General features: G+C 40.7%; 1 protein-coding gene across 1 annotated transcript; it reads right to left on the bottom strand.

Annotated features, from left to right (window-relative positions):
• Positions 1–13633: 13633 nt before the first annotated feature.
• Tmem17 (transmembrane protein 17) lies at positions 13634–19959 on the bottom strand. The gene is made up of 4 exons (XM_048352597.1): positions 19760–19959; positions 15740–15843; positions 15485–15598; positions 13634–14547 (listed from the first exon to the last, which is right to left on the bottom strand). The coding sequence occupies exons 1-4, from the start codon at positions 19857–19859 to the stop codon at positions 14269–14271; spliced, it is 597 nt and encodes a 198-aa protein (XP_048208554.1). The 5' UTR covers positions 19860–19959; the 3' UTR covers positions 13634–14268.
• Positions 19960–23281: the final 3322 nt, after the last annotated feature.

Here is a 23281-nt window from a genome sequence, read left to right on the forward strand (position 1 = left end):
TCTTACTCTGTTGTTGGGATATATTTCAAATTGACTTTTGTTATTCTCAGAGGGAAATGACAGTATTTCAGCAAATATACTCATGAAAAGGAGGTAGCTAGAAGGGCCTCATAGCAAACATACTGCTACCATTTTCTCCCCATTGTCCTTCTACTGCTTTCTAGTGTAAGCTTTTGACCTTGACAGAGGAGAACAATCAAGGCTTTAATGTAAGATATGTGTTCAAACAACCCAGATAGCTGGCAAGTTTTCTTTTCTCTGTCTCTGTCCTGGAGCTTAAGATCCTCATGCCTCAGACTCTAGAGTACTGAGATTATACATATGTACTTTTTGGTGTGGGTACTGGAGCTTGATCGCAGGGCCTGGGTGCTGTTCTTTAGCTAGTATTCTACCACTGAGCTATAGCTCCACTTCTGACTTTTTGTAAGGTAATTGGAGAGAAGCATCACATGGACTTTTCTTGCTTGGTCTGGTTTCGAACTTTAGTCTTCAGATTAGGTGCCTGAGTAGTTGGAGTATAAGCACAAAGCACTGGTACTCGGCTCAGGCAGTGTTTTTTAATTTGATTAACCCAATTTCCCTCTTCATAGTTTAATGTTCTCAGTGAGCAATGCAGAAACCTGCTGAAGGTTGACTTTGGATGTGCCAATGGATTTGTTATTTGTTCTCATCCTCTGACGTTATGAAATTATATTTGTCTTCATGTCAGCATCTGCCCTGTCAGTGGATAATACTGTAATATGGAGGTCAGATCTGGCCAGCGCCATCATTGGTCACATGGCCAGTTGTACTATCTGGCATCTTATCTTGATGGGTGTGCCTGAATTCCTAGAGGAAGGGAAGTCCCATCCCCAAGTGATGGGTGTTCCTGAATAACAAGAGACAGGGGTGGGCACATGGCCTAGAGGTTACTGAACCTGTCAGTCAAGTGCCTGGGACTGGGAGCTTCCTGGGACCCAGCTCCCTGACCTCTCCCTGGTCAAGCCAGCTCAGGCACCATTTATGCCATGCTGCATGTCTCCATGTTCGTCCAGTCCTGTGTCCTGCCTCCTGGCTCATCTCCGGTCACCGTGGCGTCCTGAGTCAGCTCTCCATTGGAACTGGATTGGTATGGTTTTTGTTCTTTCTTCCCTCTCTGACCTGTTTCCTGATAGTGTTAAGCGCATTTCTGGGCTGCAGGCCTTTGTAGCAACTGGCTGCCTGCAGACTGCTAATGCTCTAATAAAAACTCCAAGATTCGATCCTTCAATATATGGCTTCTCAGGTAATTTACTATATTACAATACTTCAAGCAGTCCTACCAATCCTGCTCTCCACATCTTCTTGTATAGATCCAGTGTGCGGCATTCAAGTAGATTTGCCCAGAATTAGCTTACAAAGTTAGTGTTTAATTTAAAAATATACACTTTCCCCCTTCTAGTTCCATTTTGGGGAACACACCAGATGCTTTGCCAGATTTACCCTCAGCTAATTGCATAGTTCAGTGTTCTGAAATGTGTCCTTGTTTGCTTAAAACCCGCTGATTTGCAAAAGAAATTGTTCCAGGATGTGGGTCAGAGTGGCCACTCCTGTGCAAGTTGAACTGATCAGGACTGAGCCACACGGGCCTGGCCGGGCACTGGGTGCCCGCACAGCTGCTGGAACCCAGGCTGCTCCAGGCCAGGCTCTCATTATGTGAGAAGGCCCCTAGAGGTGGGGGAGAGCTGGGGCCTGGAGACATGGACAAAAGTCAGTTTGGCTGCTATCCAACTTTGGAAACCCTTTAAGCTTTTCATCTTGAGCAGGCTTTAGGTCAAGATTGAAATAAAATGTTAATGTACAGCCAGAGGAAAATAATTTTAAAACCAGGCATTTGCTTTACCTCTGTTCCTGAAGGCCCTCTGATGAGAAGTAATAATATCTCCCAGCAAGAATAGAATCAGGCTACACTGGTTTCCTTACTCTCTCCTGATTTTGAACTTGGAGCCTGCAGTCAGAGGTACTGCTAGAGATTGAATTGGCCCAAGGAAAATGACAGAATTCCAATTTTTTGCTACTAGGGAATTAGCTGAGAGCAGATCGAAATGGTAGAAGGGAGCCCACAGAGACGGGCATTGTGTGTGTGGGGGGGGCAATATGGGAGGAGAGGATGTCAGGTCTCCCCACCTTGGTGACAGAGTGGGGTGTTCTATGGAACAGATGGAACTGGCTATGAGCCTCTTGTCATTTTCACTGTTGACCCCTGCTCAGGGTATCTGGGGGATAGTACCATTTTGATCTAAGCCACTCTCTGGCTCGCTACCACACTCCTGCTGTCTTTCTCTTAGCAAATATGCTTTGTTGATCAACAAGGCAGACACTCAGTACAACTCATTGTATTCCACTCAGCCTCATCATCTGCTTAGAACTTGTCAGCTTAGTAATTGTGTTAGTTTCTGATGGCTGTATAGAAAATGTCCACAAAAACCACAGGGGCTATCCCAACACCAGTTTTTAATGAAATAATGGAAGCAATCCAGAAATTCATATGGAACAATAAAAGACCTAGAATAGCAAAAACAATCCTAAGCAGAAAGAACAGTTCTGGAGGAATTACAATACCCAACTTCAAGCTGTATAATAAAGCTATAGTAATAAAAACAGCTTGGTATTGGCACCGGAACAGACCTGAAGACCAATGGAACAGAATTGAAGACCCAGAAATGAACCCACAGAACTATGCCTACTTAATATTTGATAAAGGAGCTAAAACAATAGTATGGAAGAAAGATAGCCTCTTTAACAAATGGTGCTGGAAAAACTGGCTCAACACATGCAACAAACTAAAACTAGATCCTTATATATCACCCTGCACCCAAATCAATTTCAAATGGATTAAAGACCTCAAAATCAAAACAGACACCCTGAAAACACTAAAGGAAGGTGTAGGAGAAACACTTGGGCTCCTTGGCGCAGGACGGAACTTCCTTAACAATGACCCAGAAAGGCTACAAATCAAAGAAAGGTTGGACAAATGGGACTGAATCAAACTGCAGAGCTTCTGCATGGCAAAGGACATAGCTCGCAAGATAAACAGAAAGCCCACAGACTGGGAGAAGATCTTTACTGGCCATTCAACGGACAAAGGCCTCATCTCTAAAATATATGCAGAACTAAAAAATTTACCTTCTTCCAAAACAAAAACGCAAAGAACCAATAGCCCCCTCATCAAGTGGGCTAAAGACTTACAAAGAGACTTCTCTGATGAGGAAATGAGAATGGCCAAGATACATATGAAAAAATGCTCTATATCACTGGCCATAAAAGAAATGCAAATCAAAACAACATTGAGATTCCATCTCACCCCAGTAAGAATGTCATATACCAAGAAAACTAACAGTAACAATTGTTGGAGGGGATGTGGCCAAAAGGGAACCCTACTTCATTGTTGGTGGGAATGTAAACTGGTTCAGCCACTCTGGCAAGCAGTATGGAGATTCCTCAGAAGGCTAAATATAGAACTCCCCTTTGACCCAGCAGCCCCACTTTTGGGTATCTATCCAAAAGACTACAAACAAAATCACAGTAATGCCACCAGCATAACAATGTTCATCGCAGCACAATTTGTCATAGCTAGAATCTGGAATCAACCCAGATGCCCCTCAGTAGACGAATGGATCAGGAAAATGTAGTACATATACACAACGGAATTTTATGCCTCTATCAGAAAGAATGACATTGTCCCATTTGTAAGGAAATGGAAGGACTTGGAAAAAATTATACTAAGTGAAGTGAGCCAGACCCAAAGAAACATGGACTCTATGGTCTCCCTCATTGGGAATAATTAGTACAGGTTTAGGCAAGTCCTAGCAGAACATCACAAGAGCCCAATAGCTATACCCTTATGAACTCATAAGATGATGCTAAGTGAAATGAACTCCATGTTATGGAAACAATTGTTATATCACAGTTGTAACTACTTTCAACGTCCCATCTGTATCTGTAGCTTCTATTATTGATGAGGTTCTTGTATCACCTTCCTGTGGTTGTACCTACACTATCTCTGTAATCTTATCTGAGTATATTGGAAACCGTGTATACTGTTATTAGAAGTAGGAAATTGAGGGCTGGGGATATAGCCTAGTGGCAAGAGTGCCTGCCTCGGATACACGAGGCCCTAGGTTCGATTCCCCAGCACCACATATACAGAAAACGGCCAGAAGCGGCGCTGTGGCTCAAGTGGCAGAGTGCTAGCCTTGAGCGGGAAGAAGCCAGGGACAGTGCTCAGGCCCTGAGTCCAAGGCCCAGGACTGGCAAAAAAAAAAAAAAAAAGAAGTAGGAAATTGAAAGGTAATACCAAAATTGAGAGACACAGGGTAAAAAAAAAAGACAAACAACTACAAAAGCAATACTTGCAAAACTGTTTGGTGTAAGTAAACTGAACACCTCAGGGGGGGAAAGGGAAAGGGGGAGGGAGGGAGGGGGTATGAGGGACAAGGTAAGAAACAGTACAAGAAATGTATCTAATGCCTAACGTATGAAACTGTAACCTCTCTGTGCATCAGTTTGATAATAAAAATTTGAAAAAAAAAACACAGGGGCTTAAAACAACATATGTTTATTATAGTTCTGAAGACCCCACATGGGTTTCAGGAGGCTTAACACAGCTTGTTGGCAGGGCTGAACTTCTTTCTGAGCTCCAGAGGAGAATTCACTTTCTTGGCTTTTGCAGCTTCTAGAGGTGTTACATTCCTTGGCTCCTGGCCACTTCCAGCTTCAAAGTCAGTCAGGATTGGTTGAATCTTCCACCCATCACATTTCTTCACTCTGACTCCACCTTTCTGCCTTCCTCTCCCTCATTTGAGAACCCTTGTGATTCCCTGGACCCAGTCAAATGGTCCAGAATATTCTCCTTGTTTAAATAGCAGCTGCCTTAGTAACTTTCTTTCCATAAACAGACTTCACTTCCTTTTTCTGTGTAGCCTAACATATCCAAGAGGTGGGGGATTAGGACGTTGCCTCTGGGGCTCATTATTCTGATTTCCATGGTAATAAACACTAACCTTTCTCAAGGCTCTTTTTTTTTTTTTTTTTTTTTTTGGCCAGTCTTGGGACTTGGGCTCAGGGCCTGAGCACTGTCCCTGGCTTCTTTTTGCTCAAGGCTAACACTCTGCCACTTGAGCCACAGCGCCCCTTCTGGCCATTTTCTGTATATGTGGTGCTGGGGAATTGAACCCAGGGCCTCATGTATACAAGGCAAGCACTCTTGCCACTAGGCCATATCCCCAGTCCTCTCAAGGCTCTTTTTAACAGACCTCCTTTGACCTTAATAATGCCTATGAGAGACCAAAGTGGGGAATACCCACCCCAGACTCCCTTTGTTTTTGTTGTTGTTTTTGGTGCAACACTTGGGTCTTGAGTTCAATGCCTAGGCATTATCCCTGGGCTTTTTTACTCAAGGCCAGGACTCTATCTCTTTCAGCTTTTGGGGGCAGTTAATAGAAAGAAGCGTCTCTCAAACTTTTCTGCCTGGGCTGGCTTCCAACCATGATCCTCAGATCTCAGCCTCCTGAGTAGCTAGGATTATAGATATGAGCCACTTGCAACTGGCAGGGATATATCTTTTGTGGAGAAAGAAGCTGAGACAAAAAACTGAAAACAAACAATCCTTGCATGTGCCCTAACTTCAGTTACTAGGAAATAGTGGCATGTAGTTGGGATACTGGTTACAGTATCCAGTTTATTTCAAGGCTATGTCTCTAGGTGAAAGTTAAAGAAGAGGGGCCAGAAGAAAATCAACTTGTGTGTGGCCAGCTGTCTGGCCTGAGCTCAGGTGTTTTGCACATGCAAACTCAATGCAGCCTTCTTTTCCTCCTCCTGAGCCTGTGATAGTATGATTTTTGCCTTCTTAAGTCAGTTGAAAGTGACCAAGATGATAGTTTTTAAAAAGCTGCAGTGGAAGACTATGATTAAAATGCCATGCTACTTGTAATTATTTAAATTAATTCCATAGAAAGAGGATGAATGGAAAATAAAAACCATGTTCTGGATTCTGGCCTTGTGGAGTGGAGGAATAGATTATTCTAAACAATCACATGGACACCCCCTCTCCAAAAAAAGTAAAAAAACCCATGAAAGTTGGGACTATCCTGAAAGCAATCAGTAAGGAGGAATTCTGACTCTCATCCCATTCCTGTGGTTCCAATGTTCAGGGCCCAGCTATGGGATTCTCCCAACAAGCCTCTGCATGATGACAAGGAGCTCAGCAACTGCATTTTGAGTCCAGTGATCAACAACAACAAAAAGCACAACATCCAACCTACAAAGAGGCTGGACACACAAAATTATTCTGAGCCCCTGTGAGCAAGGACTCTCCTTTATTCTATTTTGTTTGCTTTGTGTTTTGGAATAGAATTAAAGTACTTACTTCACCTTTGGGTAACTTTTCTGTTCAGAGGCCAGATTCTTAAACAATAAAGCAGAATGCCCCCCCCCCAACATGTGTGCACACACTGGAATATACTATTGGGGTGCTTGGATCTCTTTTTGCCAGCAATAGTGTACTCTTTTCTTTAAAAACTGTTCTCGTTAAGGAGTTGTGTGCAGTGGTTACAATTCTGTGAGTCAGGTAATAAGTACAATGCTTCTTGGACAATGTCACTCTTCTTTTGTTTTCCTCATTTCTCCCCTCTTGTCCCTACCCACAAGTTATATAGGTCATTTTTTACAATACAATCTTACTGTTATTATTAAGGTGTTGTACAGAGGGGTTGCCATTTCCTAAATCAGGTAATGAGTCCCATTCTTCTTGGACAATGTCACCTCTTCCTTCACTTTGCCCATGTTGCCCCCTCCCATCCCTGCTCAAAAGTTACATAGTTCACTTTTGACATAGTGTGTATTGAATACAAGGACTATATCCCTCTAGTCCTGTGTTCTCCCCTTTGCTCCCCCTAAGAAACTCAGCCCCCCACCCCACACCATGTTTCCATTTCCTGGAATTTATTTTGATCAGTAATACTTTAGATGTTCAGAGGAGTTATGCCTTTGGGTTCCTTCCCTAATGTGTGTGGAGATGCATAGAGCGCTGTATACGCTGTCATGTCCAGTTGTGTTTTAGATCTAGCTTCAGCATTTGAGAGAAATGTGTGCCATTTCTCCATAGAGTATACTCTTAAAACAGGAATTAAAAATGATGGCGTCTTTCACAGACACTTTTACTAGATGACTCAAAATTGGTAGCACAAACCACACAGAACCCTGTGCCACCTCCCCATTTGAAAATGGCAAAGGTGTCCTGCAGTGGGAGTGGCCCAGTAGCTCAGAAAGCTCCGAAGCAGGCCTGCCTCGAAGAGTTAAATGACAAGGGAAGGAATGTTTTTGTTGGAAAGTCCCAGCAGTGTTTCCAGCATATTTTCCACTTGCCTGACTTTGCTTTTGGCCATGAATGGAGTAAAAGGTGGCGCTTTCACTACTGAAATCAGGAAAATCTCTGACTGGCATGTGTGCAGTCAGATCTGCTCTTGTTATTGCTTGTATTATTAACCACATTTGGTGACGATCACATGTGGACCCATGATTGCCTGGCCGCTGCAAAGAGAGGGTTATTTTTATGGGAGGCTTGATTAGCCTCTCATGGATTTTTGTTGTCTTTTGCACTTTTCACATGCTGTTTTTTTCATATGCTGATTTGGGCTTGTTTGTAAAAGGAAGACATATTTGGCTCCTGCAGGAAAGGCGGGAGTTTACAGGGGACTTAGGAACTGCTTTTATAACAGCAGACTGAAGTTTTCAAAATACATTTGGCTAAATTTTGGGTGATACAGAGCCATACAATACCCAATACCTGAAGTGCACTTATGCCTCACTCTTTTTTTTTTTTTCCAATCAGGGCCTGGACACTGTCCCTGAGCTTCTTTTGCTCAAGGCTAGCACTCTACCACTTGAGCCACAGCACCTCTTTATGAAGAAAAAAAAATCAAAAATTGAAAGCAAATCAGGTGTCCGTGGTTCACACCTGTAATCCTAGCTACTCAGGAGGCTGAGATCTGAGAAGCAAGGTTCAAAGCCAGTCCAGGCAGGAAAGTCTGAGAGATTCTTATCTCCAATTAGTCACCCGAAAAGCCAGATTAGAGCTGTGGCTCAAGTGGCATAGTGCTAGCCTTGAGCACAATAACTTAGAGACAGCACCTATGCCCTGAGTTCAAGTGCCAGGATTGGCACACACATGCACATCCACACACATACACCACTACCACCACCAACAAAACCATAGATTCATAGATTCATGAGTTGCTGTAAGGAATTCAAGAAGCTGTGTGTTTGGGGAAACAGCCTCCCCCCCCCCCCCCCCCCCGCACCCCCCCCCCCCGCCCTCTTAACTACCAGGTCCTTTGCCAGAGAAACAAAAGTACACAGGGACACCCTAAGTGTCACAGAGCTAGCAAAGAGCCAAATAATCTACTTTAGAACCCTTTTCTGACTTCCTCATGTGGGTAGTCCCTTGTTTTCTTTGTCTCTATCTGTTTCAGCTTGCACTTGATCAATTTGCAATGCCTGGAATTTTCCTTTATGAAAATGAACTTTAAGTTTTATTCCAGAGGAGGAGGGAGAGGGTATGCATGCCAGCCTGCTTTAGAAGCTGGTTTGCTTTTCCTGGCTCCAGCACTGGCTTTCTGCTCTGGACCTCTTGGCATTTGAAATGAGACAGAGTATGGCCCAGGGAGGCCCAGAGTTCCCCACACCAAGGGCCCTATTCTCCTCCTGCATTCCCAGTCATGGGCTATATAGGAATAGCATCTTTCTCATCCTAGAATCTCCTGTGCCTGCAAGCCATGGGACCTCAATTAACCTGTGGAACAGAACTACATGGCAAGCCTTGGAGTGTTTCTATTTGAATGTGGATTCTGCCGATCATCAGTTGTGTGATCTTGGTTAACTTATTCAACCTCTCTGCAACTCCGTTTTTCCTCATTTTCAAAACGGGAAATGGCATTATCATCATAACATTAATGTCACAATTATAGTCATGCACTGCATAATGGCTTTTCAGTCAATGACAAATTGTCTATAAGAATGTAGTTCTCTAAGATTATATTACCTAAGGTTATAGACTGTTTCTGTCTTAGTTTATATGATATTTACACAATGATAGAATTGCATCTCTCAGAAGTTCCTCCTTCTTATAGTAACTTTGAGGGGTAAATAAGATAGCCATGAAAGTGCTTAGCATTTCAGAAGGACCTACTCCAGCAAAGGGCAATCCTTCTCATTAGCCTACAAAAGGTAACTCCATTAAAAAAGTGAATCAAATCCACATTTCTGTAACTGCCAGTATACTTGGAGCAACATGAAATGACTGACAATACTGCTGAGGGGCAGCGGAATTGCATCCCAAAATTTACCTGGCCTTTGTAGTATGCTGGCTCAGTCTTTACATACATAAACATGATACTGAATTAAAATAAGTAATGACAGTACCTCATGGGTACCCCCCTTTTTTCTTTACTACTTTTGTTGCCTTCCTAGTCCTAAACTTCTACATCTCTCTAGTGGTCATTTTAGTACTTCTAAACAATAATGAATCCAACATTTATAAAAGCATTATTAAATGTGTATATAACTTGAACATTAAGTATTCTTCTCTTTGTGGCTGGACTAGCAAGAAGTGTCTCTGATGTGTTTTCAATTAAACTATAAATAAACTCAGGAACTAAAAACCATTAGTGATGAATTGATAAATACCACTTTCCTATCCACCAAATATAGTGCTATTAAGGTTTTGAAAAATTAAAGACAAGACCATTCCTACATTTTTAATGTTGCTGAAGGCAAAACACCTAGTTTGTATCACAATGGGGAATGCTCAACTGAGACAGGAACCATGTGACTGCATATATCATTTAGAGAAAAGACCCTCCAGACAAAGGTGTTCAGTTGTGGGTTGTGTAGCTTGATCATATTGCTAAGATAAACTTCCAAATGTCTTTGAGCTTTCACATAATGTATGATCCATGCTATATTTGACGGTGTGTATTCTGCATTTGGAGTTCTGCTATTTCATAATTTTGGCTTAATATTACACACCCATGCTTGGGCTCATTTTCAAGAAGATATAAATCTATGTGCCAAATTTTAAGCCTTGTGGCAAGCCAGACATTGGTGACTCATGCCTGTAATCTTAGGTACTCACAAGGCTGAGGTCTGAAGATTGTAGTTGGAAGCCAGTCAGGGCAACTAAGTCCATGAGACTCTTATCTCCAATTAATCACCAAAAAAAAAAATAGGACTGGAGCTGTGGCTCAAATAGTAGAGTCCTAGTCTTGAGAGGAGAAAGCCAAATAAGAACACAAGATCCTGAGTTCAAGCCCTAGGATTGGCCCAAAAGAAAATTTTGTGGCTTAAGCTATATGTAAACACATTTTTCTAAGGCATGAATGTTTAAAAATATGTGTGTAGGTATTTTAAATAATTCTTACAATAATTCATTGGCTTAAAATCCTGAAATTTAAGTCTCTTAAAACGAAAAGATACTCATAATTGTACATACAAAATACAGCAGTTACATCTGATATTTTCTTTGACCAAAATCTAATACTTTGCATGTTAATAAATGTACAGGTAAACTATTTTGCTTCCTCATTGTTTTCTGTCTCTATACCTATTTTGCTATGCAAAAGCTTTATGTCAATTTACTTTTTGAACCGTTTTAAGACCAAACCAAATTATTCCTTCAGTACGATTGAAACCATCCCTTAAAGAGCTCTTTTTTTCTTGGCTGTGTTTCCAATCTAGGCTTATCACAATAATATTTCATGCTCTATGCTTCTGAAAAAATTCAATATTCAAGAACAAAGTAATCCAGAGCTTTACTTCATTTCAGTCTTTTTATGTCCTAGGGCTGTCCCAACTCACTGACCCAGTTTTTATTGTCACATCTCACTGTCGCTGACTGTGACCAGCTTGCCTAATCCCTTTCCTGTCCCTTATCAATTTCTCCTTAATTCAAAAATCTTTTTTTTTTTATTGTTTGCACTTCTCCTCTCATAGCTTTACATTTTTTTTTTCCTCCCAGGACATTCAGTATTCGTGTGGTGGCACTCGCAATACAAAGACAAACATGGAACCAAAGTTCCTAAGACTGTCCTTGTCAAAATTTTCCTTGTAATATTTTTAGAGTTGTGGGTAGTGAATGGCAAAAAGAAGGCATTAAAATTTGATAATATGCATCAAGAGCCCTTAAATATGATCCTATCTTATAGCTTGGAAACTTCACTTCTGCAAATCTGGCTTATACATTTAAAAGAGATGTAAAAAACAATGTGCACAAGATGTTCATTATAAGGATACATGTGTACATGAAGGAAGCATCAGAGATATCCAAGAATAAAAAAGGAGTTACATAAATTATAGTATATTTTCTTGCTATGCAATCATTTAAGATAATGGCTTTATGATTATGTAAAAACATAGGAAAACACTTGCATTTTCCAAAATGTAGTGCATACAATTTTGCTTAATTCAACTATATTTTTATATCTGTTGGTGTATGTGTGTGTGTTTGCCAGTTCTGAAGCTGGTGCTATCCCTGAGCTTTTTTGCTCAAGGTTGGTGCTCTCTCTCTTGAGCCACAGCTCTTCTTCCAGTTTTTTGTTTTTTGGGTTTTTTTGTATGTGTATGGTTACTTGGAGATGAGAGTCTCACCCACTTTCCTGCCTAGGTTGTTTCTGAACCTCAGATTTCAGCCCCTTGCGTAGGATTACAGGTGTGAGCTACCAGCACCAGCTGGTACATTTTTTGTTTAGTTTTGCTTTTTCATAGGGTCTCCCTAAAATAGCCCAGGCCGGCCTTGAACTCGTGATCCTCCTGCCTCTGCCTCCTGAGTACTTGGATTGTAGGTGTGCCACCAACACAACTGCTATCTTTAAAAAAGCATTTCTAGGGGTTAGGGATAGGTCACATCTGTAATCCCAGTTACTTGGGAGGCAAAGATCAGGTAGACTGAAACAGGAAACATTGTTTCAGCCTACTGCAAAGAAATCATGGTTATTGCTTAGAGAAAAAAAAAACAAATGACTTGGTCATGGTATTAATGTATATTCTTTTTTTTTTTTTTTTTTTTTTTTTTGGCCAGTCCTGGGCCTTGGACTCCAGGCCTGAGCACTGTCCCTGGCTTCTTCCCGCTCAAGGCTAGCACTCCGCCACTTGAGCCACAGCGCCGCTTCTGGCCGTTTTCTGTATATGTGGTGCTGGGGAATCGAACCTAGGGCCTCGTGTATCCGAGGCAGGCACTCTTGCCACTAGGCTATATCCCCAGCCCTATTAATGTATATTCTTAGATTCTTCCTTTTCTACTTTACTGTATGTGCATTTTAAGCCATGTGTTTATTACAGCAAAATTACCTGAACTTTTTTATAAATGAAGATTTCCTCAAAAAATTGTCATCTAAAAAATGTTTATGATTACAACTAATACTTTTATTAATTTTAGTTTTTAATTTACTAATTCCATAGTTTAAACCTGAAACTAGAAGAGCCTCAGGTTTGAAACAAAATTCTAGAGAAAACACTGAAGTACAATAGATCTTTCTTGATCATCTCTTTATCTGCTTTGTAGATTTAATTTCCCTTTATATTTTCTTATAGAATCACCTGCCTATTTCTTTTTTTTCTTTTTTTTTTTTTTTTTGGCCAGTCTTGGGGCTTGGACTCAGGGCCTGAGCACTGTCCCTGGTTTCTTTTTTGCTCAAGGCTAGCACTCTGCCACTTGAGCCACAGCGCCACTTCTGGCCATTTTCTGTATATGTGGTGCTGCGGAATCGAACCCAGGGCCTCATGTATATGAAGCAGGCACTCTTGCCACTAGGCCATATCCCCAGCCCTCACCTGCCTATTTCTATCTGAAAAATAAGAGCAAACAAATACAAGTTTCAGGAAAATATTCAAAGAGAGGTCTGTTTTGAATTTCAAATTATTATTGTATACCTAGTAATTGCTTTGGTATAGGGAAAGATTAATAAGCTACTGCATGGGTGAGGTGGGAGAAATTTTTTGGTTGAACTTTATATATAATAAGAGCAGAAATAATTCTGCAACCCTCTATTCCCATCCAACTAAGGTGAAGCACAGAAATCCTAAGATTAACATGAATTTCAGAAAGAGAAAATTGGAAGGAACAATTTTTAATGTTGCTGCAACTATTCCCTCAGTAAAATACATTAATTAAAAAGATCTATGTGCCTATAGGAAATAAGAAAACTCGAGAGAAAAAGATGTCTCTAAAGATAATCCAACAATTGTTTCAAATAATGTTCATATATAATCAAGCAACTTTGTTCTCAACCACATTTCCTTAAATAGGTTCCTTTATTTACAAGGGAACATCTCATGTTGGCTGAGGGTTACTGTCCCTTTTGGCCATCTTAGCTGTGTGTCTTAACAGGTATCTGGGTTTTCAAATTTGCCTCATGTGAATTTAGTAGGTGTGTAGCACTTCTTCAGTGAACAGTGACCTAGTAGGGTTCATTTAATGTGTTGACCATATTGCCTACTACAGATAACAGAGAAGGATCTCTAATATATGATTTTTTTCACTTCTCTTGAATAGAAATCCATAATAGAAATCCATAGCCCAAAAGAATTACACAAGACAAAAATGGCTTGTTGCTGATTTTTAAAAACATAAATAGCTTATACTTTATTGCCAAAAATTTTCACATCACCACCATCACAAATACTGAACATGGTTTTATGAAAGTTACATTTCTAAGGCATGATAATCCATCTGTCTTCTTTTCTTCAGTATAACCAGACTTGGGTTAGAACTTAACCCAAGCAAACATGAAAATCTGTCCTCTTCGTTTTCAAACATAGTCTAATACATACACATACTGACTAGGAAGCATTTCTGTGTGCTTCAAGAAACTTGGTCAGGTTTACAGCCAAGATATGGATAACCGACAAGTTTAAAATATATATATACAAATTTCTAGTTACAGATTCCACTCAAAATACAGTAAAACAAATAAACTGTGACTCCAATAGATAAGAGTTTCACACACCTGGAAAAGTTGGCAAAATAAAAAAGCAGATTCAAGATCAAGCAGACAACATCTAGGTTTTAGGAATACTTCACAGTTTTCACGAGCCATACCAAGTCTTACCATTGCCTCAACCTGGGAATTTCAGAGCTAGAAAGCAAGAACTCAAAACATGTGCTTTGCCTCCTTTTTCATGCTGGATTTCTGATGTTTTCCTAGCTCTTGCAGTCTTCTAGAATCATCTTTCAGATTTTCACCCAAGGGCATTGATTCAGATCTCTTCTACACATGGCCTCATCCTTCTCATGTCTCCTCTGTTTGCAGAGAGCTGGTCAAAGTCCTGGAGATGGAAACGAACTGCCAACTGATTGACCATTTTCCTCAAGGTAAGAAATGCAGAAATAACTTGGAAAGTAAGGAAGATAGTGAAGATGATATGTATTGCTTTCTCCAAGGGCAGATTTGTGAGGCCTTCATTAAAGAGCAAGAACAGAATTAAAGGCAGCTGTAGTAGAAGGCTCAAAAGCCAAAAGCCAGCCAACTCGGGAACCTGCAGTGATACACGCAATAGTAGTAAGATCAGTAAAATGTCGTTTTTGGTTTATACACAAACAAGTACCATGTACTACCAAGTACTACCATGGATCTATACTTATAGGCTTCAGGAGTAATTGAAAAGGAATATGACACAGTCATTGCCTTTAAAGGGCTTACTGTCTAGCTGAGCAAAGTAAATGGGAAAACAGTCCTAGAGCAGCACATTTTAGTAAATAACTAAATGCAGCATTTAGAAGGAAAGACCAGATGTTACAAGAACTAAATGTTCGGGCAGGAAAGAGACTTCAAGGATGTATACAGGCTTTTAAAAGTGGTACAGAGGAAGAAGGATAAGTAAGCAAATGTGAATCAAGTATGACTGGGAATCAACACAGCCTGGCCTGGATGGTTGGGTTAAGAAATGGCAAGAAATTTTTTTAAGTGCTGTAAGATATGCTAGGGGAGCATAGTTTAAAGCCCCAGAAAACCACAGAATTATTCTAACATTTTATAAATTATAGATGGTTAGGCAGGCATGATGATTCAGAAAACATGGGCCTAGCATTAAAAAAAAAAAGAATATGTAGTAATTTCTCTCTACTTCTCATTAAGGATGGATCCAAAGAGACATGATGAATTACACAAAAATTTTCAAGAGTGGTAAGAGAGAAAACTATCAATTATTATACACTGATTGTTTTCATTCTTTATATAATGATTTCACTTCATCTCCACCAGCTTGGGAAATAAATATTATTTTCCTTATCTTATATATGAGGAAACCAGAGCTGAAGAGATTAAACAGATTAAATTGACTACAGTGGGAGAAATGGTCAAGATGGGTCCAGGCCTGAAACTCAAGCTGGTGTCTTTCCATCACATTCACTGCCTGTACTTGTACAAAAACCTTACTGTATTAATGCACAGCACTGAAAGGGAGACGAGCCTACCTTCTCCTGTAGGTTGCCCATGTAGCCCAGGTACAACCGGATGGCTTCAATTAAGGTGATTAGGATGATAACAGTGATCACAATGAATTTGTAGTAATCAGGCAAGACTGAATACTAAAAAAAAAAAAAAGCAAACCACGTTTGTAGACATTCACATCTAGTAGCACTGGCCTAGCCTAGACAAAAAGAAAATGAAGAACTGCTGCTGACAATGTAACGATGTTGTGGAAGGACAGAAGCTAAGGACAGACTCACCTTCATGTGAAGCATCATAAGGCAGCTCACCCACCAGAGTGGGAAGAAGTAAGTGTTAAAGTAAAGCGACATCTGTAATGCCAAACTGGAGACCATTTCATTATCTACAGAAGAGACCACAGAACATTTTCTTAATCCTGGTTTTTGCCCTAGAAATCTTTCATTCCCAGAGAATTAATAACTAATGTTGGTGCAATAAAACTCAAAATTTCAGGCCCACTTATAAAAATTTACAGTGAAAAGAATATTCATCCTAATATCCTTTTGTTCAAATATTGGTTACTTGGAGGTATGCTTCATATTTTTCAAATATTTATATATTTGTATCATTATATATTTTTCAATATTTATTTGACCATTTCTGTTTGCTGACTTTTTTCTTTTTTGGACACTATTAGTAAAGATTGAATGTGGCATGTCAAATACGAATCCTGTTGAACAGTAGCAATTGCTTCCTTCATAGGCTTCTTAAAAGAGCCTGTAAAATCAATGTATAAAATATATGAAACCAAATCTTTCATAGGTTAATAATCTTATATACATTTTTCACCATTCATAAAATTTTATGAAAATCTTTTGTAAAATTATAGACACAGCCTTCTTTTCAGAAAACCCTGTCCTACATATTCTTTAATGCTCAATCTAATGTTACCTTTCCATAATTCTTTGATATAGCTCCTGTCACCCAGAAAAAAATCCTCCTTTCCTTCCAGGTACTTATCACTTTTAACTATATAAGTCCTGACAAACCAAAACAAAAACAAGAAAAAAGCGCCCTGGTTCCTCTCACCAAGACACAGGCCAGTACCTTGAAAAGACTATATATAGGCTTAGGAGTCCAAATGAACCTAGAAGCCATACTTGTGATAAATTATTATTATTTAGTGAGTGTGTGCATATGTGTGTGTGTGTGTGTGTGTATACCAGTACTTGGGCTTGAACTCAGTGCCTCTTGCTCTGCTTTTACTCTGATAGCTGGTTCTACCACTGGTACTATGTTTCTACTTCTAGCTTTTGCCAGTTAATTCGAAATAAGAGGCTGGTGAATTTGTATGTCTAGGCTTACTCTAAAATTTCATTCTCAAGGATTAATACCAAGGATTTTAGGTAATCAGTATCAAGGATTATATGAGTGAACCACTGGCACTTGGCTGTGATATGATTTAATCTTTTTGAGTCTTCATCATATGTGAAATGGGAACATTAAGACTCCCTCACAGGCTGCTTGTAGACACATTATAAATTATTTCTCCCATAGTCCTGTGACATACATAGTTGATACTCCATAGGATTAGTCTATTTTCCTTCTCATCTATCTATTCATGCAATCTTCTGTAAGCACAGACCATTTAAGACCCTCATATTACCAAGAGCTTGATTTATACATTGTCAATACTAAATACACATGAACAGAAAGAACTTGTGAATGCATAGTCACAGGACATGATCTGTGCCACTGTTACATGAGTTCCAATATTATGACTACATACTACCTTTTGCTTTCACTTAAGGGAGAAGGGCCCTCAATTAAGAACCGATTTTAAAGATGTAGTCTTATAAAAGACATCCTAAATGTAACTAAATTCTGAAGAGTAGATAAGCATTTTAACATGTTTCTCTAAATGTAAGATTTTACAAAGACTTTAACACTGTTATTATTATTATTATTTTGGTTGATTTTAGGGCTTGAACTCGGGGTCTGGGTGCTGTCCCGGAGCTCTTTTCCTCAAGGCTTGCCCTATAGCACTTTGAGCTACAGCACCACTTCCGGTTTTCTGGTGGTTAATTGAAGATAAAAGAGTCTCACAGACTTTCTTGCCTGGGCTGGCTTTAATCTACAATCTGCAGATCTCAGCCACCTGAGGTTGCCTTGGTAACAGGTGTGGGCCACCAGCACTCAGCAGCAAAACCGTAACATTTTAAAAATAATTGTCCAATTATCTTTAAGTAGCTGTACAAAGGGGTTTCAATTTGACATACCAATTTGAGTACAATATATCTTGAAAACTTTTTTTCTACAGCTAAGTCTTTTTAGCTGTCACAATAATTTTAAAATGTAAGAACTAATCATGGTCTTTCATATCAAAAGGCCTGATTATCATCTACTTTTCCCTGCACTAATTTATTAAATTACCAATGATAAAGCAATGAATTCTTAAAATGTTAAACCTGAAGACAACTCACCAGCCTAGAATTTTTTTTTCATCCATAATGGCATAATTTGTGGTCAGCTGTGGAGATGAGAATGATAAAAACTTTTCATTGCAGTATAAGTAAATATACTTAAAAATGTGCAAAAATAATGATAAATTGGCTAAACTGAACATTTTAATACTTTGGGGACAGAAATTGTAGTTGAAAATTTGCACAGATACTTGAGAGGCTAAGGCAGGATGATCATGAGTTCTTCTATCCTGGGCAATTTAGTGAGACCCTGTTTCAAAACACAAAATATTCAACTTTGTGCTGGTGGCTCATGCCTATAATCCTAGTTATTCAGGAAGCTGAGATCTGAGGATCAAGGTTCCAAGCCAGGCCAGGCAAGAAAAGTCAGTGCGACTCTTAACCTCCAATTAGCCAGAAGTGGAGTTGTGGCTCAAGTGGTAGAGGGCTAGTCTTATGTCAAAAGGCTCAGAAGCAGTGCCTGAAGACCTTGAATTTAAGTCTTAGGACTGGCACAAAAAGAAACCCAAACAACCAAAAATGTTAGAGATAAGCTCAGTGATAAAGCACCTGCCCTAGCACGTGGGTTCAATCAAATTACGCAAAAATTCAAGTTCATAATGTACATAATTTAAATTAAAACATCAGTGTAGTTGGGCAGACCACTGGCCAACAATGTTTCTGAATTCATAGCTGAGAATGTGTTTTTCTCATGTTCAGATGACTGGAGGTGTAATGTTTTGTAATAATGTGCAAATTTTATGAAACATGGCCACATTTTGGTGTCCATAGACAGAGCCTTATTGGCACAGGGCCCTGTCCATGCGACCACTACAAGTACTATCATGGCTGAAGCCATGTATAGCTTATAAAATATACAATATTATCTGGCCTTTTCAGTAAACATCTGCTGAACCTGCGCACCATGCGTGCGTCATCCGAGTTTAGCTCCTGTAAGGCCCCATTTTCAGAATCAGAAATGCAGAAACCTAATTGTTGACATTTTCCTCAATGCATCATCCTAAATAATAATAAAAGCCTACATCTGAGAAATAGGCAAAAGATCAAGAAGCAAAAACAGGGACTTTTCCCTCTGTTCCCTTAAAAAAAAAGTCCTCACAAACCAACCTTTTTCTAAAGGAAAACTATTCAGTGAGTGAAGACCACATGGGTTTGGCCCATGGTTTGCTAACATGAAGACTCGGGAGGTGAAGGTGTTTTGGAGCGAACTGCATGATCACTTGTCATCATGCTGCACGTAGCATCCTGGTTTTTGTTACTAGATTTAGGAGAAGGGTTATAAATAGACCAGAGGGAAGAAGGCAGGAAGGGGAAGTGTTGATGCAGGTCAACGTACATGGCAGCTGCCAATGGATATGGATAGCGGTTTACAGTGACTATGAAATGGTCTTTTCTGCTGGAAAACAGCTTGGGGAGAAAGAAGCGTGATGATTCTGCTAGGAGAACAGAGAGGGTGATGCTATTTCACTGGGGAGATCTGAGATCAGGAATGGAGGCTCCTCTTGCTGTCCCCCACCCTGGACAGGAAAGCCGGGGCAGGCCTGGGCGGATGCCCGGGCTGCAGAGGACGCTCCTTCAAGCTGGTATTGGCGTCTCCTCCCAGGCAGCGCTGGGCCTCACGCGGCGGAAAGGTTGGCACGCCCTCCGGCGCCGCCCTGGCAGTGCGCCGGCCCCGTGGCACCCGGCCAGCCACGGCCGGCCGGGCTCCAGGTCCCGGGCCTAGCTCCTTCTTTGGCTCTCCGCATTGCGGAGACTGGGCTGAAGCCGGAACCGCCATTTTAGGTTCGGGCAAGACATGGGCGTTCCAAAACCCGTGCGTGGGCCTGGGCCACTCACCGGGACCCTCCTGGCGCTCCGGCTCCGTCCGGCTGGAGTCGCTGAACACCGTCCGGCTGAAATTTCCTAGGCGCTGGCGCACGGGGTCTGGCAGCTCCATGCCTGAGCCCGGGTCCCCCTCGACCTCCTGCAGACGCTGGCGGCTCGGCGGTTCCCACGCAGCCGCCGCGCGGCTGGTTTCCACGGCAACCGTCAGTGCGCGGCGGCCCAGTCTCGCGTGCGCGCTCGCACCCTCAGGGGAGGAGGGGAGGGGCGGGAGGGACGAGCTGAGCAGCTGAGCTTTGCTGCGGTGCCCAGCACCTGCGAAACAGCAGATCCCTAAGGTCCCACCGTCGTGAAAATAAAATAAAATAAAGTAAACTGCTTAGGGTTTATCATAAAGACCCAAAGCACACACTGTTCGCGAACACCCCTCCCCCACCTCTTCTATGTATGTACAACTTTAGAGGAGGAGGAGGAAGGGTAAAAAAGAAAGGAAGGGTATTATTTACAATATTAGCGACAGTTATTTCAAGATAACAGGGCTGTACAAGATTCAAAATTCTTTGAATGCACCAATATTTTCCATCTTCCAAACAAAACGTATTAAATAGTTATTGCTTGGAAGGCAGAGGCAGGAAGATCCTAAATTCAAGGTCAGCTTGGGTTGCATGGTGAACTCTTAAGCCAGCTTGGATTACATTGCAAGACCTTGCCTCAGAAAAATAGAAATAATGCCAGGCACCAGTGGCTCACACCTTTAATCCTAGCTACTCCAGGGGCTCACATCTGAGGACTACGATTTAGGGCAGACAAAGCTTTGAGACGCTCACCTCCACTTAAGCAGTGAAAAGCTGGAAGTGGAGGTGTGGCACAAGTGGTAGAATGCCAGTCTTGAGCATAGTTAACTACAAATGTGAGGCTTTTAGTTCAAGCCCAAGTACACACATACATAAACACACACACAAAGGTAAATATTAAAATTAAGTGCAATGTACATAGACAGTATGGTACAAAGTGAGTGTATCAATGCCCAGATCAAGAAACAGATACCAACCCCAGGGACTCCCACTTCCTATTTCTTTCAGTTGCTAATAGTGTAAGATCATTTTGCTTATTTTTATATTTTATATAATCATAGTAAGGATTTTTATTCTTGATCTTCAATAATATTTTAATCCAGTTCTTTCATATTGTTCCATGTAATCATTACAAACTAACCTTATCTATTCTATTGCTGATAAGTACCTATATATTTTCTATGTAGGAGTAACCATAAAGTGGTGATACTTTTAGTGAAGCATGCATTCATTTGTGTTGAGCGTATACTTGGGAGTGGAATTGCTGGGTCAGTTGCTGTAAGAGCCAGCTTTAGTAGATACTACTAAGAGATTTCAAAGTGATGGTACCAACTCCCGCCATATATGAACATTCCTGTTACATGTGAACCACCAGCACTTGCTATTTCCCTTTTCCTTTTAGCCTTTTTATGGGTGTGTGGCAAATGGTATCTTTTTACAATCAAAAGGAAAAATCACACATGATTATATAAATATCAACAGGAAGGTATGGGAGGAAATATATTTGTGGCTTGAATTTAAAAGTAATTCAACAAATATTGGCTATATTTCTACTTCTTTTTCAGTTGCTAGACTAAGCTGAATAGGGATGTGGTTTCCCCTCACAAAGCTCAGCCCAGTGAGAGAGTGACCGACATGGAGACAGGGGGCTGTAATAGAAGAAGAAGAAGCAATCGATTCTGGTTGGGGACACCAGGGGAAAGCTGGCTCATTACTCTTTCAATTCAAGATGGATCTCAGGCCTCAGCATCTACAAAAAGGTTCTTAGCACCCTTCTGAAGCTGGTTTAGGTGTCTTCCTCTGTAATGAACAAAACAGCCTCCTCTTGTTGCTTTGGGCCATGCATTAGTCACTCTGTTGCATGACTGTCTACTTATATGTTTGTCTCTATTACTACTTTACAAGCTCTTTGAGGACAGAAGTAGACTTTCATCTTTTTTTTTTTTTTTTTTTTTTTTTTTTTTTGCCAGTCCTAGGGCTTGAACTCAGGGCCTGAGTACTTTCCCTGGCTTCTTTTTGCTCAAGGCTAGCACTCTGCCACTTGAGCCACAGCGCCACTTCTGGCCATTTTGTATATATGTGGTGCTGGGGAATCGAACCTAGGGCTTTGTGCATATGAGGCAAGCACTCTTGCCACTAGGCCATATCTCCAGCCCCCAGACTTTCATCTTTTGATACCTGGCCTAGACTCAGAGCTGGGTGATTACTGAAAGGACAAAGGGAAGATCACTCCCACAGCATTCTGAATAGAACAAGGATTTACCCAGCATTTGTGTAAGGTATACTCTGCACAGCACTGAATTATAGCAGGCAAAGGTAAATAGGGCTGGAGGCATAGCTCAAATGTTAGACTGCCTGTTTAGCAAGCATGAGAACTTGAGCTGCTAAAAAAGCCCAATTACTGGCAAAAAATATTAAAAATAAATAATAAATAGTTTAAAGCAACCAAGAATCACTTTTTAGCTATCAGTGAACTGTGAGTTGGTCACTGGTGGTTTATACCTGTAATCCTAATCTACCTAGGAGGCTGAGACTTGAGGATACAGATTCAAAGATAGCCCAGGCAGAGAAGTTGGTGAGACTCCATTTTCATAATCATCAGCAAAAAGTAGGACAGGAGATGTGGCTCAAGTATTAGAATATAAGCCAAAGGAGTAAGCCAAGCAAGCATGAGACACCTACCTCACCCCACTTCAAACCCATGTATCACAAAAAATATGTGAATAAGTAAATGAAAAAGAGGCAATGATGATGCAAAAATAAGTTAAAGGAGAGAATTTAAGAGGTGTGCTTGGGAAATAGTTGTGCTTTATGGATTCACAAATGATAGAAAGGGCTTATGTTCTTAAAGTTCTTAAAGTCATGGGGAACATTCCATGTAAGATTCATACTAGTTCTATAAAGTTAAACTGTTTAGTTCTTATACCAATATTAATGTTTACGGTAATTCCTGCTCCTTCAATAATTTCTTAATGTGTTTCATTGGGGTTTAGTTACATTTATGGTGTGTTTGTTTATCTTCAGAAAAAAAACGAGGCTCATATGATGACTCATTTCTCTTTAACAAGAAGCAGAGTGTCTGGTATTATCTTTTTCTTGAGACTCTTTATACTCAAGGCTAGTGCTCTATCACTAGAGCCGCAGTGCTGCTTGTGGTTTTTCTGAGTAGTTCATTGGAGATAAGCGTCTCACAGACTTTCTTGCCCAAGCTGGCTTCAAATCATAATCCTTAGATCTCAGCCTCCTGAACAGCTAGGATTTCAGGTGTGAGCCACTAGTGCCTAGCTGGCATTAGTTTATGTAACAAGAAATTGATTCAGGGGGCTGGGAATATGGCTTAGTGGCAAGGGTGGTTGCCTTGTATACATGAAACCCTGGGTTCAATTCCCAAGCACCACATATATAGAAAACAGCCAGAAGTGGCACTGTGGCTCAAGTGGCAGAGTGCTAGTCTTGAGCAAAA

The sequence above is a fragment of the Perognathus longimembris genome, chromosome 8 (genome assembly GCF_023159225.1).
Source record: "Perognathus longimembris pacificus isolate PPM17 chromosome 8, ASM2315922v1, whole genome shotgun sequence".
Classification (NCBI taxonomy): Eukaryota; Metazoa; Chordata; class Mammalia; order Rodentia; family Heteromyidae; genus Perognathus; species Perognathus longimembris.